The following is an 18,821-nucleotide window of genomic DNA, read 5'->3' on the forward strand; positions in this document are numbered from 1 at the left end:
TACTTACCAACATGGAAATTCCCTATCTACTGAATTTTATTTTACACAACATTTGCTTCAAAGAGTTAAAAATATACCACTTTTTTCTCTCCAGAAATTTTGATGACTTTGCAAACTAGTCAACAATTCAGCACAAAGGCATCCGGAGTCACGCTGGCATGTTGTGACTGAATCATCAGGCTGCGTGAGATTCGTCCCATCTGAAAATGCCCGAACCATGAACACAGAGGCAAATGAAGTCAAATGTCAAAGCCAGCACTGGCTGAGAGAGACTTGCAACTCAGACTCCACAGTCTGTGGGGAAAGTTTTCTGCTGTGCATGGAGTAGAGGCGACAGGCAGAAAATGACAGCAAGTCTTCTAAAAACAACCCTTGCTTTGCTCTTGCTTGGCCTCGGTGGGTTCCTGGAGGCGACAATATCATGCAGAAATGAAGAAGGGGATGCTGTGGATTGGTAGGTAAAAGAAATGAATGGTTTGGTGCATACAAATAGAAAGCCAGAGTGTCAGATGCAAAATGGTTCATCGAAAAGTTCCAAAGGAGACTTCTACCCCACATCTCTGCTTAAGAAGAAAGGAAATTAAAGAAGAGAGGAAATTGGTGGGCCAAATATTCAGATAAAGGTAGGCTTCTGAGAGAGGGTGCTTCCTCCTGAGAAAGCTGAGCAGCCCCTGTGGTCCTGCCCCACTGCTTTCATGGGCAAGGCTGGTCGCCACAGATGTCGGGTGGAGCTGAAACTTCTCTCAGTTGGCAGTTTCCTTTAATTGCATTGTGGCTTTGCTAACAGAACCCTTTCAACATCCTTCTGGAGACTGTCAAAGGAGAGAAGGCAGATTATTTTCTTTTTGCACTGGAGCTTATGCTTCTCGTATGGCAATAAGAGGGCATGATTGTACATAGTACTGTGTGGTTAATCTTTATTAGGCAGCACAAGCAGCTATTGGAGTGGGGAATAGGTCAGAGGCCTCTTGAACAGTCTCGAAGCAACTAAGCAGCTTTGTACCATAGTCACGGGTCCCCTAAAGCTTTGATCATTTTTTCACTCTCTAATTAGGGCATTTTGGTGTGCCATTACAGTTGGCATCAAGCTTTGTATAAACTTCAGGCTAGAAAACACAGGCACGCTCAACTCAGTCTCTTAGCAAACAGTTGCTAACCCACAGCAGGCTCTGTGCTGAGTCTTAAAAATGCAAATATGGACAAAACATAGTTCTTGCCCTCAAGTTGCTCATAGTTACATGGTAAGGGCACAGATGGGTCCCTAGGGAGCATAGAGCCCAAAAGGCTTCTCTGAGGAAGTAGTTTTGAACTCAGTTTTAAGAACAAATGTAAGTTAGAAAAACAAGGGAGATGCAAGGGCATCTCAGGCTAGTGAAAGAGCAATGACAAGGTCTGGAGGCAAAAAACAAGGAGGAGAGTTTGGAAGAAGTTCAGCACCGCTGGCACTTCAGAAGAAGGTGAGGAGATGGTAGGAGGTGAGCTTAGGGAAATAGGCAAAAGCTGGGTTATGAAGGGTTTCATGTACTGAGCCCCAGAGTCCGAACTTGACATTGAAAGGGAGCTAATGAAGGACTTCAGGCAGGGATGCGATATGGGCAGATTCGTATTTTGCAGAAAGCCCACTAGCAGTACAATGAAGGCTGGCCAGCTGGAGACCAGTCTAGAGTCATTAAGGACCTTTGCAGCATTACAGGTGAGAAGCGCTGTGGACCCAACTTAGAGAAGGGGTAATGGAAATAGAGAGCAGAGGACACTCTGAGGAGACTTGGTAAGGAATTGGCCAATGGTTGTAAGAGACCAGGAAAAGAATGACTTTTAGGTTATTGGCTTCTGTGACTGCATGGATACATCCCTAACAGCAAAGGATGAGGACATTTGGAGCAAAATATCACAAACTTGGTTTCAAAAATAGGGAGATGAACTTTTCTGGAACATCCTGGCACTTAGGTTTATCTGACCTCAGCATAGAGGTCTGGGCTAAAAATCAACTCGGGAATCTTCAGCATATAATTGGAGATAGTCACTTGGGAAAAATACTGAAAAGCATCGATTCCCAACTGCTGTGCCATGGCACACTAATGGTTTATACACCCTTCACTGGTGGGCCACCAACTTGTTATCAATATTTAATATTTATCCTTGCCATAACTAAATGGACAATGGCCAAGCAATACTGGTCAGGGGGACGCTGAGCTGAGCAGACTGTCAAACTGTTGCAACTTACTGAGAGAGCTAAAGGGCAGAGTCATATTTGGTTAGCACCAAAGAATAACTTGTTGCTTCCTGCCACATGAGAGGGCCTTGCCTTGAGAGTAAGAAAGCATGGTCAGGACAGGAGAAAGTTTACTTAAATACAAGTAAGACTGAAGAAAACCAAATAAGCACTGAGATGCTTTTATGGGCAGCTGAGACACCGCTGTGTTGTAATAGTGAATTCTTTACAATGTATTCCTACCGAGAGCGTTTGAGGAATAAAGTTGGGGTTTGTGCCATTAGGGAGTATTTGGATAGGCTTGGGTGATTCTGCCCTCAGGAGACTTCTAACACATCTGCAGACAGTTCTGATCGGCACAACTGGGAGTAACACTGGCATCTGATAGGCGGAGGCTACAGCGCTCTGGACAGTCCCCCACAACAAAAAATGTTCCGACTCAGAAGGTGAATGGAGCGTATTGAGAAACCCTGAGCTAGGTGATCCCAACAAGCCCAAATGCTGTGTTGGCCCCAAACCTCTGCTCCCCAAAGGAAACGGAGGTAGTGGGAGAGGAACAGGAGACAGTGGTAACGGAAAGCAAAGCACTTACTTAATTAACTGGCCTTGGCCCTAAATTCTCAGTGCAGAGCATTCTGGTAATCTGAGTTGAAAAATGTGGCTTAAGCCAGAGGCTCCACCTACCCCAAAACCCACGCATAAATCTCAGACACAGCCAACCAGTTGTAAAGATGAACATGTCAAGAACTTAGGGCAGAAGAGAAAATCACATCAAAGACCTTCCAGCCCAGGCCTGGGCCTTGGCCTCCTCCTTGTATGTAGCCGTGTAGACCGTAGAAACAACAGACAAGGCCGCTCTCAATATACACGCACTGTTTACTACAGGAATCCCACCCACGAGGCCCAGAATACGGCTTAGAATACGCCCAATGAGATTCACGGTTCCTTGTCTGGGAACGAGCAAGAATAAGGGTGGGAAAAAAGGCTGAGCTTGAGCACATCCCTTTCCTTAGACTTAGAGGCCTTTTGTGAAATGTAAGTGAAATGATATATTTAAGTGCTTAACATGCTGGCTGCCACCAGGGAAGCAGTCAATAAAACTAATTGACAATTATTTCCTTTGTTAGGTTTACGTTTTACAAGTTACCTAAAAGGCAAGACCAGGAAAGTAGAAAGACTGGGTTAGAGTACCTATATCTAGACTCTACAACCAGAAGCTGGAGGAGGAGTAAACAGCTAATGAATACCACTGAGAGTGCTCTGGGAAGAACATTAGGACAGCTGTACGAAGCATATGCCTCCAAGGTATGTTACGGTTCATTATTAATTTGAATCATATCAAATGACCAAACAGAACGCAAAGCTCCCAAAAGATTTTAACCACTCCCTGACCCAACCCCCAATCTCAGCGACTTGACTCACAATCTGCATCACTCCGAGCGATCCCGTAGGGAATAGGTCGTCAGACTCCACAGTAATGCCAGATTGTTGGTACATTCAGCACCATGTCCAATGGTATCACTGGGCAAGATGTGAACTAATTACATAGGGAAGTTTTCTGGCTGCCAAATTCTGCCGATTTTTTTCAGTGCTTGCTATCTTATCCCTCTAATGGAAATAGGGAGCAGAGACCTCTCCTGTTACCATGCCGTGTAGATCTTTGATGAGTCTGTCATGAGTTATGGGGATGTTTATGCCATGCTGGTGACGAGTGGTAGTTACCTGCACAGAGGGTCACTCGGTCTTCCTCTTAATTAATCTTTTTCAAAATGGTAGGTCGAGGGCTGGGACTCTAGTTTGAGACCCTAGAACTAACTTTCTTAAATGGAGATCAAACCTGCTAACTGGACCTCATCAGGCAGTGAGATAATCGGCGAAAGAGATAGAGGTAAGTAGGCCTGCTGGCCGGTGTGGACAGTCTCCTGCTGTTCCAGGCCCCGTGTGCTGTTCAGCAACAAGACACTGCTTTCCAACCAGATGTGACGGCAAAATCAAACAGTAAAATCCATGTCCAGTTACACCTGGTTATGCATTTTCTAATCAACAACGTATAGAGAAGTAAATCTGTAAAATGACTCAGCACTTACAATGTGGTGAACCTATACTGACGGTAACTAATTTAACTCCTTACCATAATGCTGTGTTAGACTCTAGTACTGCAGAACATGAGTATTTATTTGCTCTAAAGGTGCAGAGAGCTGTCACAGTGTACGCTGATGCTCACTTTTTCACCTGCCATTAAAACCAGCTTTCAGACCAAGTTACAAAGTCAAAACTTACCTGTCAGCCGGTTGAGTCCCTGTGGTGTGCCAAGCACTTCTGTGCCAGGCACTTTAAAAAATATTTTATCTCAGCAACAACTTTGCTTTGAATTAATAGATTATTGTGTAAAATCAAAACTGCCTGCGGCTGCTTATGTTTTCCAAGGTTGGGGCTGAGGACCCGGAACACAACTCAGCAGTGAGAAAATACACTTACATGTTCCCTTCTCCATCTCAGACACTGAGGGCTGGTGTTGGTGGGGGGACGGGTGGGGGAGGGGAGGGATGACATTGTTAAGTCTCTGTCATTTACCTTAGTTGGGGCAGATAGTTCTTAATTTGGCAGAATATAATAATGATCTTTGGAGGCTCGGGAGAGCAAGAGAGCTAAACTGCAATATATATGAGGGGTAGGTGGGAACTAGACATTTAAAAGTATAAGAAGCCCAGAGGAGCCCTAGCTGGTGTAGCTCAGTGGATTGAGCACAGGCCTGCGAACCAGACAATCGCGGTTCGATTCCCAGTCAGGGAACATACTGGGGTTGCAGGCCGGTTCCCTGCAGGCCAGTTCCCAGCAGGGGATGCACGAAAGGCAACCATACATTGAGGTTTCTCTCCCTCTCTCCTCCCCCTCCCCTCTAAAGATAAATAAATAAAATCTTAAAAAAAAAAAAAGAAGCACAGAGGGAACTGGGGGCAGGTCAGCTTGATAATGTCCAATCATCCAATGTTCGTGCCTTCTGTAAAACCTGCTCATACACAACGCTTCGCTGATGAATTCTAAGGGAGGAAAAGGACAGTAAAAGGTTGATTTCCACGTCTGATTGGCATGGAGCGAAAAGAAGAAGAACAACAGTGAGTGATATCCACATGAGATTGGGTGCTTTTTGGACCCTGTGCCAGAGTGACCATGAGAACTTAACTCTCTACCTCCTGACCTGGAATTGAACTTCTGAGAGTAGAATGCCAGATCAGACCAATTAGTTTTATACCTCAAATGTCGAGGTGACCTCAGCCAATATCTGGATTACACTTAAAATGTAAAATTGTTTCTCTTATTTTGCCTTTGTAGATAACAGCCTTCCACACACCTTCATAATAATACTTATCAAACTATTACGTGGCAGTGGCCTGTACTTGCCTTTCTATATTCCTTGCAAGGCTGAGAACAGAGCCCGGACCCATCTTGTTCAACACGCAGTGATCAACACACTCCCCAACACATGTGCTAAAGGGATAACGCTGTCCAGGGGCATGTGCCTCCATCCGCCTGTTCGAAAGGCCCAGATCTTTCTCCAGATCAGAGAGCCTCTCTCCCCACTAGGGCTACAACCCCTACACCTTAGCTAGCTGTTCAAGCCTGGTTAGAATAATACATGTCATCTACCATAAGAATAAATTTCCTCATCGAATCTTCCCAGAGCCCCTCCGCATTGCACCCCAAAGGCACACAATGGCCTCATCACCACTTCGCTGCAGAGGAGATGTAAACACCAACCGTACCTGTGGTCAGTGACAGAAAGTGAGAGCGAGGAAACAGCCTACTTTCCTGATATTCCTAAACACAGTGGCCAAGAATGCTACAACACACAGATTATGTGGCACACTTTTTTACAAATGTGTGTAGACCTCATCAAATAATTAAGCAACTGTAAGAGATTCAGTTATTGACTATTTTTCTGAGACAAAAGCAAGGACCTTTTCAACAGAAATGGGTTGTTCTTTCCTGCTTTTAATTATGTTGCTGAGATTATTTTTTTAAAATCGACATTATTGACTTCAATAAAAGTCACTGCTTCATGACACAAACGAAACGAAACTGCACAGAACAAATATAAGCAAGCTTCTAAAACATGACACTGTGATACTCTCAAAATAATAGCTTCTCTTTGACTCAGAGATTTGGCCAAGTGTTTGGAGAATTTATTAACATTTTCCTTTCCCAGAGGAAACCAATATCACACATTCAGTTTCACTGCTTTTTCTAATCAGGGAATATGAAGTTAGAAAGGTGAAGTAATACGGAAAGGGACTGGAGAAAAACCCTCCCTTGTCGGTGAGGTAGAGGGAGCAGAGAACGAGAAATCCTGACTAAACACAGGCCTACGACCAAGCAGCACGGCACAGAGTAGGAGGGAGAGCCAGCGCCTGACAACCAGTTCTGTGTTGTCCCAGTAACAACAGTGGGGAGGGACACAGGGATGATCCTTGGCTGGTTGTCCTACTTCATTTCCTGAACAAATATTGAAGTACTTTATAAAAATTATACACTGGTTGCCAAATCAGAAACATGGGTCCAAGACAACCGAGAATAAGAGGAATATCACCCCCACACACGGGACACAATGAATAGGGCTCCTGTCTCACAAGACAAAGCCATACAGGCTCAGAATGGACTTCCTGTCACTTGTCTTGTAGGTCTCAGAATTTTTACTGATGGGGGAGCTGCCTACGAGGGCAATGGATTGCTCCCCACATGTATTAATGAAAGCTCTGCATTGCAGGCTAGGCAGCTGGTAGAAATGTTAGGGACATTTGTACGTGGAAGATTTACACCATTATAACCCTAATATGTTCCTGCAGAGCAACGACACCGCCTATGTAATGTACAATGATGGAGTCCCTAAATCTGTGAATTACAGCAGAAAATACGGACACGCCAAAGGTATGACGAAGACTCAGTTTCCCTTTCCTACTGAAAATCAGCATTTTCTTAAACATTCCATCTTGAATATTCTTATATTCCACATTAAAAAGATAGCTTTTGTTTTTAATGCTTTGAGTTATCAAAATATGTGATTTCTATATCACAAGTTATAATTACATAATTTGACTGGGCAATTTCTCCTTCACAAAGGCCCTCGGAATGAGCCTTGATTGCTGTCGTCAGGTGAATGGAAGGGATTTAGCCAGATGGTCAGCTACAAGGACTGGCTGTGACCACTGACCGCCACCCTCTGCCCTATTCGGAAGCTCAGCTGTGCAGGGCAGGGCGGTGGTGCTCTGACCTGGACTGTAGCTTCCAGTGTGGGGGGCAGGCTCTGGGGTTTTCCAGGTGGTGCAGGTCAGAATCTCCCCCCGCCTGTGTTCTGCCCAGGGCCACCCTGCCTGAGCTACAAAGCAGTCTGAGATGGCTGCTACTTGTGGCTGGGCTTAGAGACTCCCAAGGCAAGCCAAACTGTGGATTTAGGCTGGCTGCTGTTAGTGCGGGCCTGGGGTCACTTAGCAAGGGGTACAAGGACTGGGGCTCACTGAGGCTGGCTATTGCTTGTTTGATAGGATATAGGAAATTGTCAAATATGAGCCAAGACCAGCCATTCATATGGAAAAGCCAGTTAACAGCTTGGGAAGGAGTCTCAGGGGATCTCCAGAGCAGGGCAGTGTTAGCCATGTTGATAGAGTCTCAGATATGGTACCTGACTGCTGGCTCTGTGGCTCGGTCAGGGGATGGCTTAGAAAAGGGACGATGGCCTCTGCCCACCTTTCTGTCTGGGAAAAAGCTGTCCCCCAGCTCCTGCCTTGATGCCAAACCCTTCAGTTCCTCTCTGTATGTCACTGGTGCCTTCTAAAGCTGCTACCCCAGTGCTGGTAGTCAAAGGGAGAGAGTCTGAGTAAGTCCCTGTGTGGGTTCCTTAAGGGAACTGCTAGGGACACCAAAAGTTTCTTCTACCTACTTAATCCCTCTACTGCAGGTCTTAATTCTACATGCACTGAGAGAGCAATAGTGTGCTTTCTTTAAGGGAGTTTTTGAAAGAGAAATAACTGGCAGGCATTTGGTTTCTGCTTAACAATAAGGCAAACATGAATAAACTTTATGTTTGCACAGTCATATGAAAACTAGAAAGTCTTGTTAGCAGATCAAAACCACCTTGATTTGTTTATAAACACAAAATAGTCAGAGATGCTCATTCTACAGGGTTGTTTTGTCATGTCACAAGATGATGGAAATCTTTGTTTTCTTCCTTTCTGACTTCCATGTTATTTTGCTCTAGAGATTTTTACTAAAACACAATTAACTGGGATGCTTTAGCATGGCTTCCTTTTTTCCCTTTGCTTCTTTGTGTGTGTGTGTCGGCGGATGCTTTCGGAACTGGGTAATTCTTCTGCAAATAAATGAGCATCCATTCCTTACAACAAATAACTGCAAGTACATTTCTTCATTTGATATTTTCTCTTTCAACTCTGCTTTTTTTGCTGGCTTTTGAAAATAACTTAGCTGCTTAGCAGTGAAGACCTAGCTAAAGCTTGCCAGGTGACTATAGTTTTAACAAGGTCAAATTCAAATTTAGCAAATTTGCATTCTGTCAGAACAAATTGTCTTTGTGGTTTCAACATGAAATTCCTGTGGATTCCTAACTCGATGGCTGCCCTCGATCCCACTTTCTGGTAGCTTATTATCAGGAACGGGGTGATGTTGATATGTGCCTGAACTGGTTTAGAAATCTTGGAAAAAATTGGTACGATCCTTGTGATTATCAGCCTAATACAATATTAGCCTTGAAGGCAGGGCCAGGGAGATCAATGAAGGGAAATTGGGACAACTGTTACAGAACAACAATAAAAATATATAATTATATATATATTTATATATACATATATTAGCCTGAAGTATAAGTGGGCTTAAATTTTGTCACTCTGAACTCTTTTTAAAAGGAGCCTTGTTTTTCTAATGTATCTGTATTATCTGTATCTTTGGCAGGTTTATTGCTGTGGAACAAAGTCCAGGGATTCTGGCTGATTCATTCCATCCCCCAGTTTCCTCCAGTTCCTGAAGAAGGCTACGGTTATCCACCCACAGGGACACGCAATGGACAAGCTGGCATCTGCATAACTTTCAAGTACAACCAGTATGAAGCAATAGGTAACATTAGAGTGTGTACAAAAAGAGACAATAATATTGGAGAAGGGCTATATTAACCTATTGGGCTATAGTAATAAATTTGTCACTACATTTGCTTCTCCATTCATAGACATTCTGATCCCTACATTCAAATGTTGGCTTTGCCACAGGGAGACCTGGGGCAGACTCACTTACTGGACCTTGATTTCCTGATCCTTCAATGGATTCCATGAATTTATTCAGGGGTAGTAGTTTCAAATATCTGCAGGGGCCAGGCAGGTGACAGAAATGAGGGAAACAGGTGAATGTTGCATGGGCAGTGTCCATAGTAACAAACTGAGGTGTTAACTCTCCACAGCTTCCTTCAAAAGCTTCTGCTCCAACGCATTGTAGCTCTGCAGGGATGCAGAACTAATGGCTGCAGGTGTCCATATTTTATAAGAGGAAATAAAATCTAGGGGTGTGTATATGTGTCTATGTGTGTGTGTGTGTGTGAGAGAGAGACAGACAGACAGACAGAAAGAGAGAAAGAGAAGGAAAGAGATCCTGCTTTCTAAATATAGTCTCAGCCCTGGCAGGTGTAGCTCAGTGAATTGAGTGCCAGCTTGCAAACCAAAGGCTCACCAGTTTGAATCCCAGTCAGATCACATGCCTGGTGGCGGGCCAGGTCCCCAGTTGGGGGAACATGAGAGGCAACCACATGTTGATATTTCTCTCCCTCCCTTCCTCTCTCTTTAAAAATAAATAAAATCTCTTAATAAACAAATAAATATAGCCTCAGTCTTATATATATATTTTAAAATTGTGCAGATCTCATATTGCCTGTAGGGTGCCAGCCTGACCCTTCTGAACCCCCAGGTCTCAAGCCCAAATAGCCCAATTACTTGGGTTTGGAAAACTATGCTAGGGGAGGTAAATAGTTAAAGAGTGGCTTGCCCTTAGATAAAAGAGGTTTAGAAATGTTTTTCATCCAATTTTCATCCTATGACAAGGATTTCTGAGCCTAATCAAACCCCAGTCTAACTAGTGGAATTCCTGTAATGATTAGACAGCCGAATTATATGGAGCTCAGGTGTGCACATCATGGATTGCTCATTCCTGAAGCTGGATGACTGGTACGTGGGAGCTCTCTTACTTTTGTATATGTACATATAGAAGAAAAACATATGCCTGGCTTTGAATATCAACTCCTTCCATTACAAGCTTTATAACCATGAGCATGTGACATGACTTCTCCATTAATTCTTCTATAAAGTGAGGATAATAATAAACTCAATAATAAGAATGCTGTTAGGATTAATTAGTAAATCCATGTAAAACTCACAGAACAATGCCTGCAAAATAGGAAGGGCGCAATAGGTCGACTATTTTAACACAAAAGTCATTTGAAAGCAATTGGCTTAAAGAAGGAAACACTTTTGTTCTACTTTTTAACTCACACACACACACACACACACAAAAGCTGTAATATGAATAAGATTTCCATTTGTATCTTAATTCTCAATTTTTCTCTATTATGGTTTTTTCAGATTCTCAGCTCTTGGTCTGCAACCCAAACATTTATAGCTGTTGCATCCCCGCTACATTTCACCAAGAGCTCGCTCACATGTCCCGACTGTGTACCAGGCCCAGCGCCTCGCAGATCCCTGGCCGGCACCTCACCTCACTTCAGTCAGCCCGGGGACTAAACTTCCTCCATTTTGCAAAGTCTGATTCTTTTCTAGAGGGTATGAAAGACCATCATTTAACAATACACTATAAACTCTGCTGTTGAACTCATTTGGGATTGTGCATAAGAAATATTTTGATTATTCAAGAGAAAAGAAGTAGAAAATGGAGGGAAGAACATGTTTAGACACCAATATCGTCTCTGTAATAATAATAATGATGATTTTTATTTGCATATTACTTTAGCATTTACGAAATGTTCTCCCATCCACTATCTTAATTTGTTGTTATTAGTGTATTTGTGACGTTCACATATCAAGTATGAATGATGATTTTCATTCCCGAAGATATTTTAGAGATTTATCTAAATATAAATGCTAATCTCATTATCTCTTTCTTTATAAACTCTAGACATCTTTGTGGCCTGGATGGCTCAACATTTGAAAACACATTTGTTAACTGAGACCTGGCAGCGAAAGAGACAACAGCTTCCTTCCAACTGTTCCCTTCCTTACCACGTCTACAATGTCAGAGCAATCAAGATATCTGGACAATCTTATTTCAGTTCTCATCAGGATCATGCCAAATGGTGTGTTTCCCAGAAAAGGACCAAAAATCGCTGGACATGTATTGGAGACCTAAATCGAAGCCCCCATCAAGCCTTCAGAAGTGGGGGGTTTATCTGTACCCAGAATCAGCATATTTACCAAGCATTTCAAGGATTAGTTTTATATTATGAGAACTGTAACTAAACCTGGTGAATGGACATATATACTATCATTTTCAATATTGACAATGGATCTTCTTCCATTAGATTCATCCTTTATATCTTAAAAGCCTATGAATGTATGTATAATCCAAAGATTATCCAGTAAAACACTTTTCTCCCATGTTTACCATTTATCTTTTAATTAGTGGCTATTTTATCTACTTTGCATTTATTCTCTAAGCATAAGCTACCATATATAACTAAAATAAGAATGAAAGAGAAGATATTTGCTCCAGATTAGCCCACTCCCAATTGTTCAAAGACTGACTGGCAATCTTGTGGATTAAATTTCAGCTCCATCACAAAGACGTCTCTGACTCTACTACCCACCTTATTTTTTTTTGAAAGGAGAAAACATCTCTTTTTCCATGTACTCTGTGCTGTTTACCCTTACTCCTTTTAAATTTCTTTCTCATTTGTTTATGGTTAAGCCATGTCATTCTTGCAGCTGCTACTTCCTAATTGCATGATCTTGGATCATTCACTTGAACTCTCTGAGCCTTAGTTTTCTTACCTATGAAATGAAGAAAATAAGCCTGGCGCCAAGTAGGCAATGCTAGTGGAATTTTAATCTGAAGTCCCACACCCACCTAAAAAAGACAAAAGTTTAAAAATGAGTAATATGCTTTTAAAAAAAATTCTAAGTCAGATTAGGAGAAAGAAAAAAAAAACAGTATCTAAGTCCAGCCCATCAACTTAGGGGAAATAAAAAAGTGTAATATAAGGAACCCAGAATCAAACTTAATAATTTTAATTCTAGGATGTTTCATTTTCTATAATTTTTATCAGTAAGCATAACTATTATATAAATTATAATAATAAAGCAATATAAAGTACCAGTTGCTTAATAAAATTTGAGATATGGTTTCCAATTTTAAGAAGCTAACAATCTAGCAAAAGTAATCACAACATCAGGGAGGACTGCAGAATGACATGTTTCTTTTTTATTTTCAAATCTATTTTATTTATTTATTTATTTATTTATTTATTTATTTATTTATTTATTTATAGTAGTGTCTCTGCCTGTGCTTTAGCAATGATAGCTGGTGGCCTTGAACACCAGAAAAACAGTGCTGGGCCTTCAGGCCAAGCTTCTTAGGCTGTTACCATTCCCATTGCCAAGAACACTGTTCTGATCAGATGTGTCTATCCCATCCCTCTCTGATTTAGTGGCTTCTAACAAAATTGACATCCTGGCATTCTGAAAGAATTGACCTAACAACTTCCAAAGTGTCTCTTTCATCCTCATGGAATCAGTCACTTTTTCTGTAACATGTGGCTATTGACCTTGATGTTGAAGACTTAACTTAGCCCCACCCAAAAAGAGGAAGGTTATTGCTTCCCTCCCCAGTAGTGGGAAAAATGAACCTCACTGATATTTCCAGTGTCTCTTCAGAGGTACAGAATTTCAGTGTTATAGTGTGACATTTATTAATTTTTTAAAAAATTTCATATCTGCTACTAAGACACTACTAATTTTTAATGATTATATAACACATGATTTGATGGGGATAAAGCAAGTATAAACTGAAAGGGGTCAAAGATAGATGCAATCATCTATACAGAGAAAATAGACTAAAACTTGCAGCTAAATTATATATAATCTGGTTTTTGAAGTATCAGATATTCAGCAATACTTTTAACACCTTTATTTTTTTAAAGATTTTACTTATTTATTTTTAGAGAGAGGGGAAGGGAAGGAGCGAGAGAGAAACATCAACATATGGTTGCTTCCTCCTGCGCCCCCCACTGGGGACCTGGCCTACAACCCAGGCATGTGCCCTGACTGGAAATCGAACCTGCGACCCTCTGGTTTGCAGGCCATCACTCAATCCACTGAACCACACCAGCTGAGGCTTAGCACCTTTTTTTGTTAAGTGCCTTGATTTAATCACTGAAATTTAACACATTTTCTTATTTTATTGTGATTTTTAGTGTGTATTCTGACCCTAAACTGTGTGTTATGATGCAGTATGCCAGCCACAGTCATAGCATATGTTTTGTTCCAATAACAGAGACAAGAGTTCATCAAATATGGTTTAGCTGCTGCAGCTGTGTGATTAAAAACCATTTTAATCACACCAATTTTCCATGGCCCAAATAGTCGAGGCCTGCCATTTGTTTTCTACTTCAGGTTTGAGTAAATGTGCACTTTTAATCATATGGGTCCTTTGGGAGCCTTGTGCTTTTATACTTTGTTTTATTAATAAAGGAACTTGTAGAAACAAGCAAAAAAAACTAATCATAACAATAACCAGAACTAGTACTTACCAAATATTAACTATATAGTAAAATTCAACCCACATTTTAATATTTAAAAATGTTTCAATGATACTAAACATAAATATTATTCTACATTTGTTTCAGGTGTATGGCAGAGTGGTTAGACACATACAATTTATAAAGGATCCCCCCAAAATTCCAGTACCCAGTTGGCACCATATATAGTTATTACAATATTACTGACTACATTCTCTACGCCATACTTTACATCTTCGGGACTATTCTGTAACTACCCATTTGTACTTCTTAATCCTGTCACCTTTCTCACCCAGCCGCCCAGTCCTCCCCCGCCTGGCAGCCATCAGCCTGTTCTCTGTACCTCTGAGTCTGTTTCTGTTTTTTTGTTCATTTATTTTGTTCTTTAGAGTCCACATACAAGTAAAATCATATGGTATTTGTCTTTCTGTGACTTATTATACTTATCATAATGCCTTCTAGGTCCATCTATTTGTCACAAATGGTAAGATTTTTTCCTTTTTATGGCCATGCCCATATAGTCAATTAATAAATGACAAAGGAGGCAAGCATATACAATGGGGTACAGACTCTCTGGTCAATAAATAGTGTCAGGAAAATTGAATAGCTACATGTAATAAAAATGAAACTAGATCAGTTTCTTATACCATACACAGGAACAAATTCAAAGTGGAGTAAAGACTTAAATGTAATATGTAAAACCATAAAACTCCTGGAAGGAACCATAGGCAGTAAAATCTCTGACATTTCTCTTAGCAATATTTTTTTTCTGCTATAACTTCTTGGGCAAGGGAAGTAAAAGAAAAAATAAACAAACAACACTGCATCAAACTAAAATGTTATGCACAGCTAAAGAAACCATTAAAAAATAAAAAGGCAACCTACTGAATGGAAGAAGATATTTGCCAACGATACATTGTCGAATGATATTTGCCAATGATAAAGGGTTAATATCTAAAAATTATAAAAAACTCTTACAACTTAACACCAAAAACAAACAGATAAACAAAAAAACCAAACAATTCAATAAAAAGAAGGCAGAAGACCTGACTGAATACACATTTCTTCAAAGATGACATACAAATGGCTAACAGACACATGAAAAGATGCGGAACATCACTAATCATCAGCGAGATGCAAATTAAAACCACAATGACCTACCACCTCACACCTGTCAGAATGGCCATCATTAACAAAGCAACAGACAAGGTTGACAAAGATGTGAAGAAAAGGGAACCCTAGTGCACTGTTGGTATCAATGCAGACTGGTGCAGCCACTGTGGAAAACAGGATGGAGTTTCCTCGAAAAATTAAAAATAGAACTGCTTTACGACCTAGCAATTCTACTTCTGGATATTTAGCTGAAGAAATCCTAACAATACCGTGCAGTAAGAACTGTTATTACCTTAACATTTTACTGATATGGAAACTGAGGCCTACGGACTCCCAAAAACTTGCCTACAGTATCACAGAAGGCTATCTGACCTGTAAGGCTCTGCTTGTAACCTCTATTCCAAAAGACAGTAAAAGAAAATGATGCAGTAGGGGATAATTTGTATCTTGATATCTCTATAACAACCGAGGCTCACGAGACCTACTGGCACTGGCTTAATGACAGGCGGAGATAAAGCTAAGTTTATCCTCCTGTCAGAAGCAAGCATAAGGTATGGATGTGTTGAATAAGTTTAAATACTTGAAAACATGAAGAGGCTAAAAAATATGTTTTGGCCTCTCAAAGAGCATCTGAGTATAAACAATTATAATAAAACAGTATTAAGAGAGAAATACAAAATAGAAGATCCTGACTTCAAAGATGAAGAGTTTCAAAATTTGATCCTATAGAGAAGAATAAATGAAAATGTAAAAGAAAGCAAAGGTGAAGAAATTCTATTAAGTGAAAAATGCTCAATAAATATGAGCCTACTTTCCCAAAAGGCAAATCCACACTTTCTAGAAAAGTATTTTCATTCCAAGCTTAGCAGAAGAGAATCAAAATCAGGATCCATAGAATAAGGAATATAGAAATGTGACAGAGAGAAGAAAATATTGACTCAGCAGAAATGCATATTAGAGATGTGGTTCCTTCTAAAGCGGGAGACAGGGAGTGACTAGCCCTCTTATCCCCACCCCTCCTTGAGGAAGGACAAAGAAACGCTAGAAAGAACTTAAACTGCCCCAGTAGTTTAAGGGTACCACATACCTTGGGAGGAAAAAATTATATCTTGTTGTTGGAAGTTTCCTGTGGTGGAGCTTAGAGGCAGCAGCAATAAACCAAAGAGAGCTAGTATTGCTATCCTTCTCAAGCGCATGCGCAGGAACGCTACCCGGTGATACCGTTTCCTACAGTGAGACTGGGATGCATCTTTAGGAAAATGATATTATTGGACAAAAACTGAAACATTTGAGAATACAGGGGATGGTTTTGTTGATTCTCTTTGGGTGAAATGAGAGGATATGGAAAGATCTATGAATAAAATTTAAGTTCTAAACTATGGTTTAAAGTAAGTCTTGGAATGAAAGGCTCATATTTAAATGTCGGTTTGTCTTACAAAAAACAATAGGATGTGTTTGGCTGGACATCACCTAAAGTGATAGTGGAGAAAAAAATTAAAAACAAAAAAAAACCCCTATGGCACTGATTAGAGTGGACGGTGACAGTTCTAACATGAAAATTACAAATCATTTTTGCTATGCCCTCATACCCTTCTTAGAAAAGTTATTTTCCACAATCTGTTGGTATCAAGTGATGCTTTCCTCTTCAATTCCAAATAAGTAGGCCAATAGTGGACATATGACACCAAAGAAAGTAAGTCATAGTCTAAGCCATAGCTTACACCAAGGCATCAGATTTGAAAAAGAGCTTACAGCGGGGATACCAAGACTGAGTTTGGGTCTAGGGCAATTGATCTGGAGCATCGTGTCCACTAAAGATAACATCACCACTTTCTGTCATGTGCATGATGAAGCAGAGAATGCGAATGCAGGGCTGCAGAAGCTGGAGAACGGCATAAACGTACAGCAAGATCAAAGGAGCAAAGAGAAAGTAATAGCAATTGCCAATGGTCTAGAAGTAGGCTGAGTTCCTTGTGGCACCCAGCAATTTCCCCCAGTCACATATTCTATGAATATGACATACCCCTATATTCTTTTATTAAATGCCCCATTTTTATCTTAAGTTGGCTTGAGTAGGTTCCTGTTTCTTGCAAGCAAGCAAATCTTGTTTTAATCATGTAAACAAAGGAATGGCATTGTGACTCTAAATCACCTCGGTTGGAATAATAATTGAAAAATGGGTCATAAATAACTGTCACTTTCACAATATTGGGTGTTTTACATATCAACACAGTATATAGGTTATAAAGGAAGTAAACTTGAAATTATAGAATGGAATAATAAATGTACTTCATAGGAAGCAACAGGAAGAATCTGGTGGGATAAAATAAGAAAAAGTAATGAGATTCAAATATTCATACATTTACTAAGGGTTTTATGCAACTAAAATAATTCTTAATTAACTTTCGACTTGACACACTGACAATTTCATCTCCCAAAGAGTAGATGAAGTGACCAGAAGCTAAGATTTGAAAAAAAGGAGTAGTTTGTTGGTGAAATTAAAGTAATGGTTTCCCAGAAGAAAAATATCCCCAGATGAGTATTAGGGAAAGAAAAGTTGAATATAGCCCGAGTTTAGAAAGTCTGAGATGGAGACACAGGGGAAAAATGATCCCATGGCAGAAGACTCTCTTAAAGGGAATGCAGTTCAAGGGGTTAAGAAGGTACCAAGAATAAAATTCTGACTATGCGATTTGTCCATGAGGAAGGAAAGGAGGAAGTGGGCACAGAAAGCAATGCTTTCTCACTAGCTCACTTAGGTGCATTCATAGCATGGGAGGGAAAATGCCAATGAACAAAGAAGAATAAAAAAATGGCACCAATCCATATACAGAATTATATGAAACCACAAATGATTACTTGTTACAAAAAATATGAAGGTTAACAAAAAATGTTTTATGCTTATTTTTGGATCAGAATTACGTTAGAATTAATAGTAGTTTGTGAATGACCAAAAAAGCCATCTCTTTTATCTTTGTATTTTCAGTAAAGATGAATGGTATTCAAACCAAGAAAGCAGAAAAAAATGGTCGGAGACACGAAAATTAAGACCACTGTAATGCAGTTTTAAACATTGCATTACACTCCTTTAATGCAATGAATTTATGTTTCCAGGCCCAATCAACTGATTCAGTAGTGAAAACTACTGAAAGACCAGAAATCTTTGAGAAAACATGGAAGGCAGATACATATAATTTTAATTTTCAGAACTGAATGGAAGGTGTGCTCTCAGTTGTAATCCTCAGCATGAATCTTCAGTGGATCACTAAAGGGCCAGATTCTAAACCTTCAGAAAATGATGAGCTAGACAATCTGCAGGTGTCTGCATGAGTCAGGTTCTCAAAGAGTCAGGCATCTCTAACTACCTCATTTCCTTTTCGACAAGAGTTACAAGACTGGCAGAACATAAAAATGTAGTAGGTATATTATCCTTGGGCTGCAACAAAACAAAGGTCTGTCTTGACATCCTTATGGTCAAGATGATAACTTGGGGTGAATTTGAGTACAGTGCAATGAATTTATGCATTACTCAAAGAGTAGTGATAGTGAATCTGTGTCAGTTTGAAAGAAGGATCTTGGTGTCATACCAAAGCATTTTTTCCAATTTCATCTATCAAACATACTCTAGACTAGTCACTGTGGGGAGTAAAAAATACAATACTGTACAAGACAGACAGTCTTTGCTCTTATAGATCCTAT

At 40.4% G+C, this 18,821-nt stretch overlaps 1 protein-coding gene across 2 annotated transcripts; it reads left to right on the forward strand.

Moving 5' to 3' along the window:
• The first annotated feature begins 178 nt into the window (after positions 1 to 178).
• DNASE2B (deoxyribonuclease 2 beta) lies at positions 179 to 11,871 on the forward strand. 2 transcript variants are annotated; one of them, XM_037163959.2, is made up of 6 exons: positions 179 to 454; positions 3,340 to 3,517; positions 7,057 to 7,138; positions 9,173 to 9,334; positions 10,843 to 11,040; positions 11,393 to 11,871. In XM_037163959.2, exons 1-6 carry the CDS (start codon positions 345 to 347, stop codon positions 11,731 to 11,733), a joined length of 1,071 nt encoding a protein of 356 aa, XP_037019854.2. In that variant the 5' UTR covers positions 179 to 344; the 3' UTR covers positions 11,734 to 11,871. The 2 variants fall into 2 exon arrangements, with proteins under 2 accessions (XP_037019854.2, XP_037019858.2); XM_037163963.2 differs by lacking the exons at positions 179 to 454; positions 3,340 to 3,517; positions 7,057 to 7,138 and adding an exon at positions 10,362 to 10,428 and having other exon boundaries at positions 9,278 to 9,334.
• The last annotated feature ends 6,950 nt before the right edge of the window (positions 11,872 to 18,821 follow it).

This window comes from Artibeus jamaicensis, unplaced genomic scaffold, assembly GCF_021234435.1.
Source record: "Artibeus jamaicensis isolate MK-2021 breed Jamaican fruit bat unplaced genomic scaffold, CSHL_Jam_final scaffold_1019, whole genome shotgun sequence".
Taxonomy (NCBI): Eukaryota; Metazoa; Chordata; class Mammalia; order Chiroptera; family Phyllostomidae; genus Artibeus; species Artibeus jamaicensis.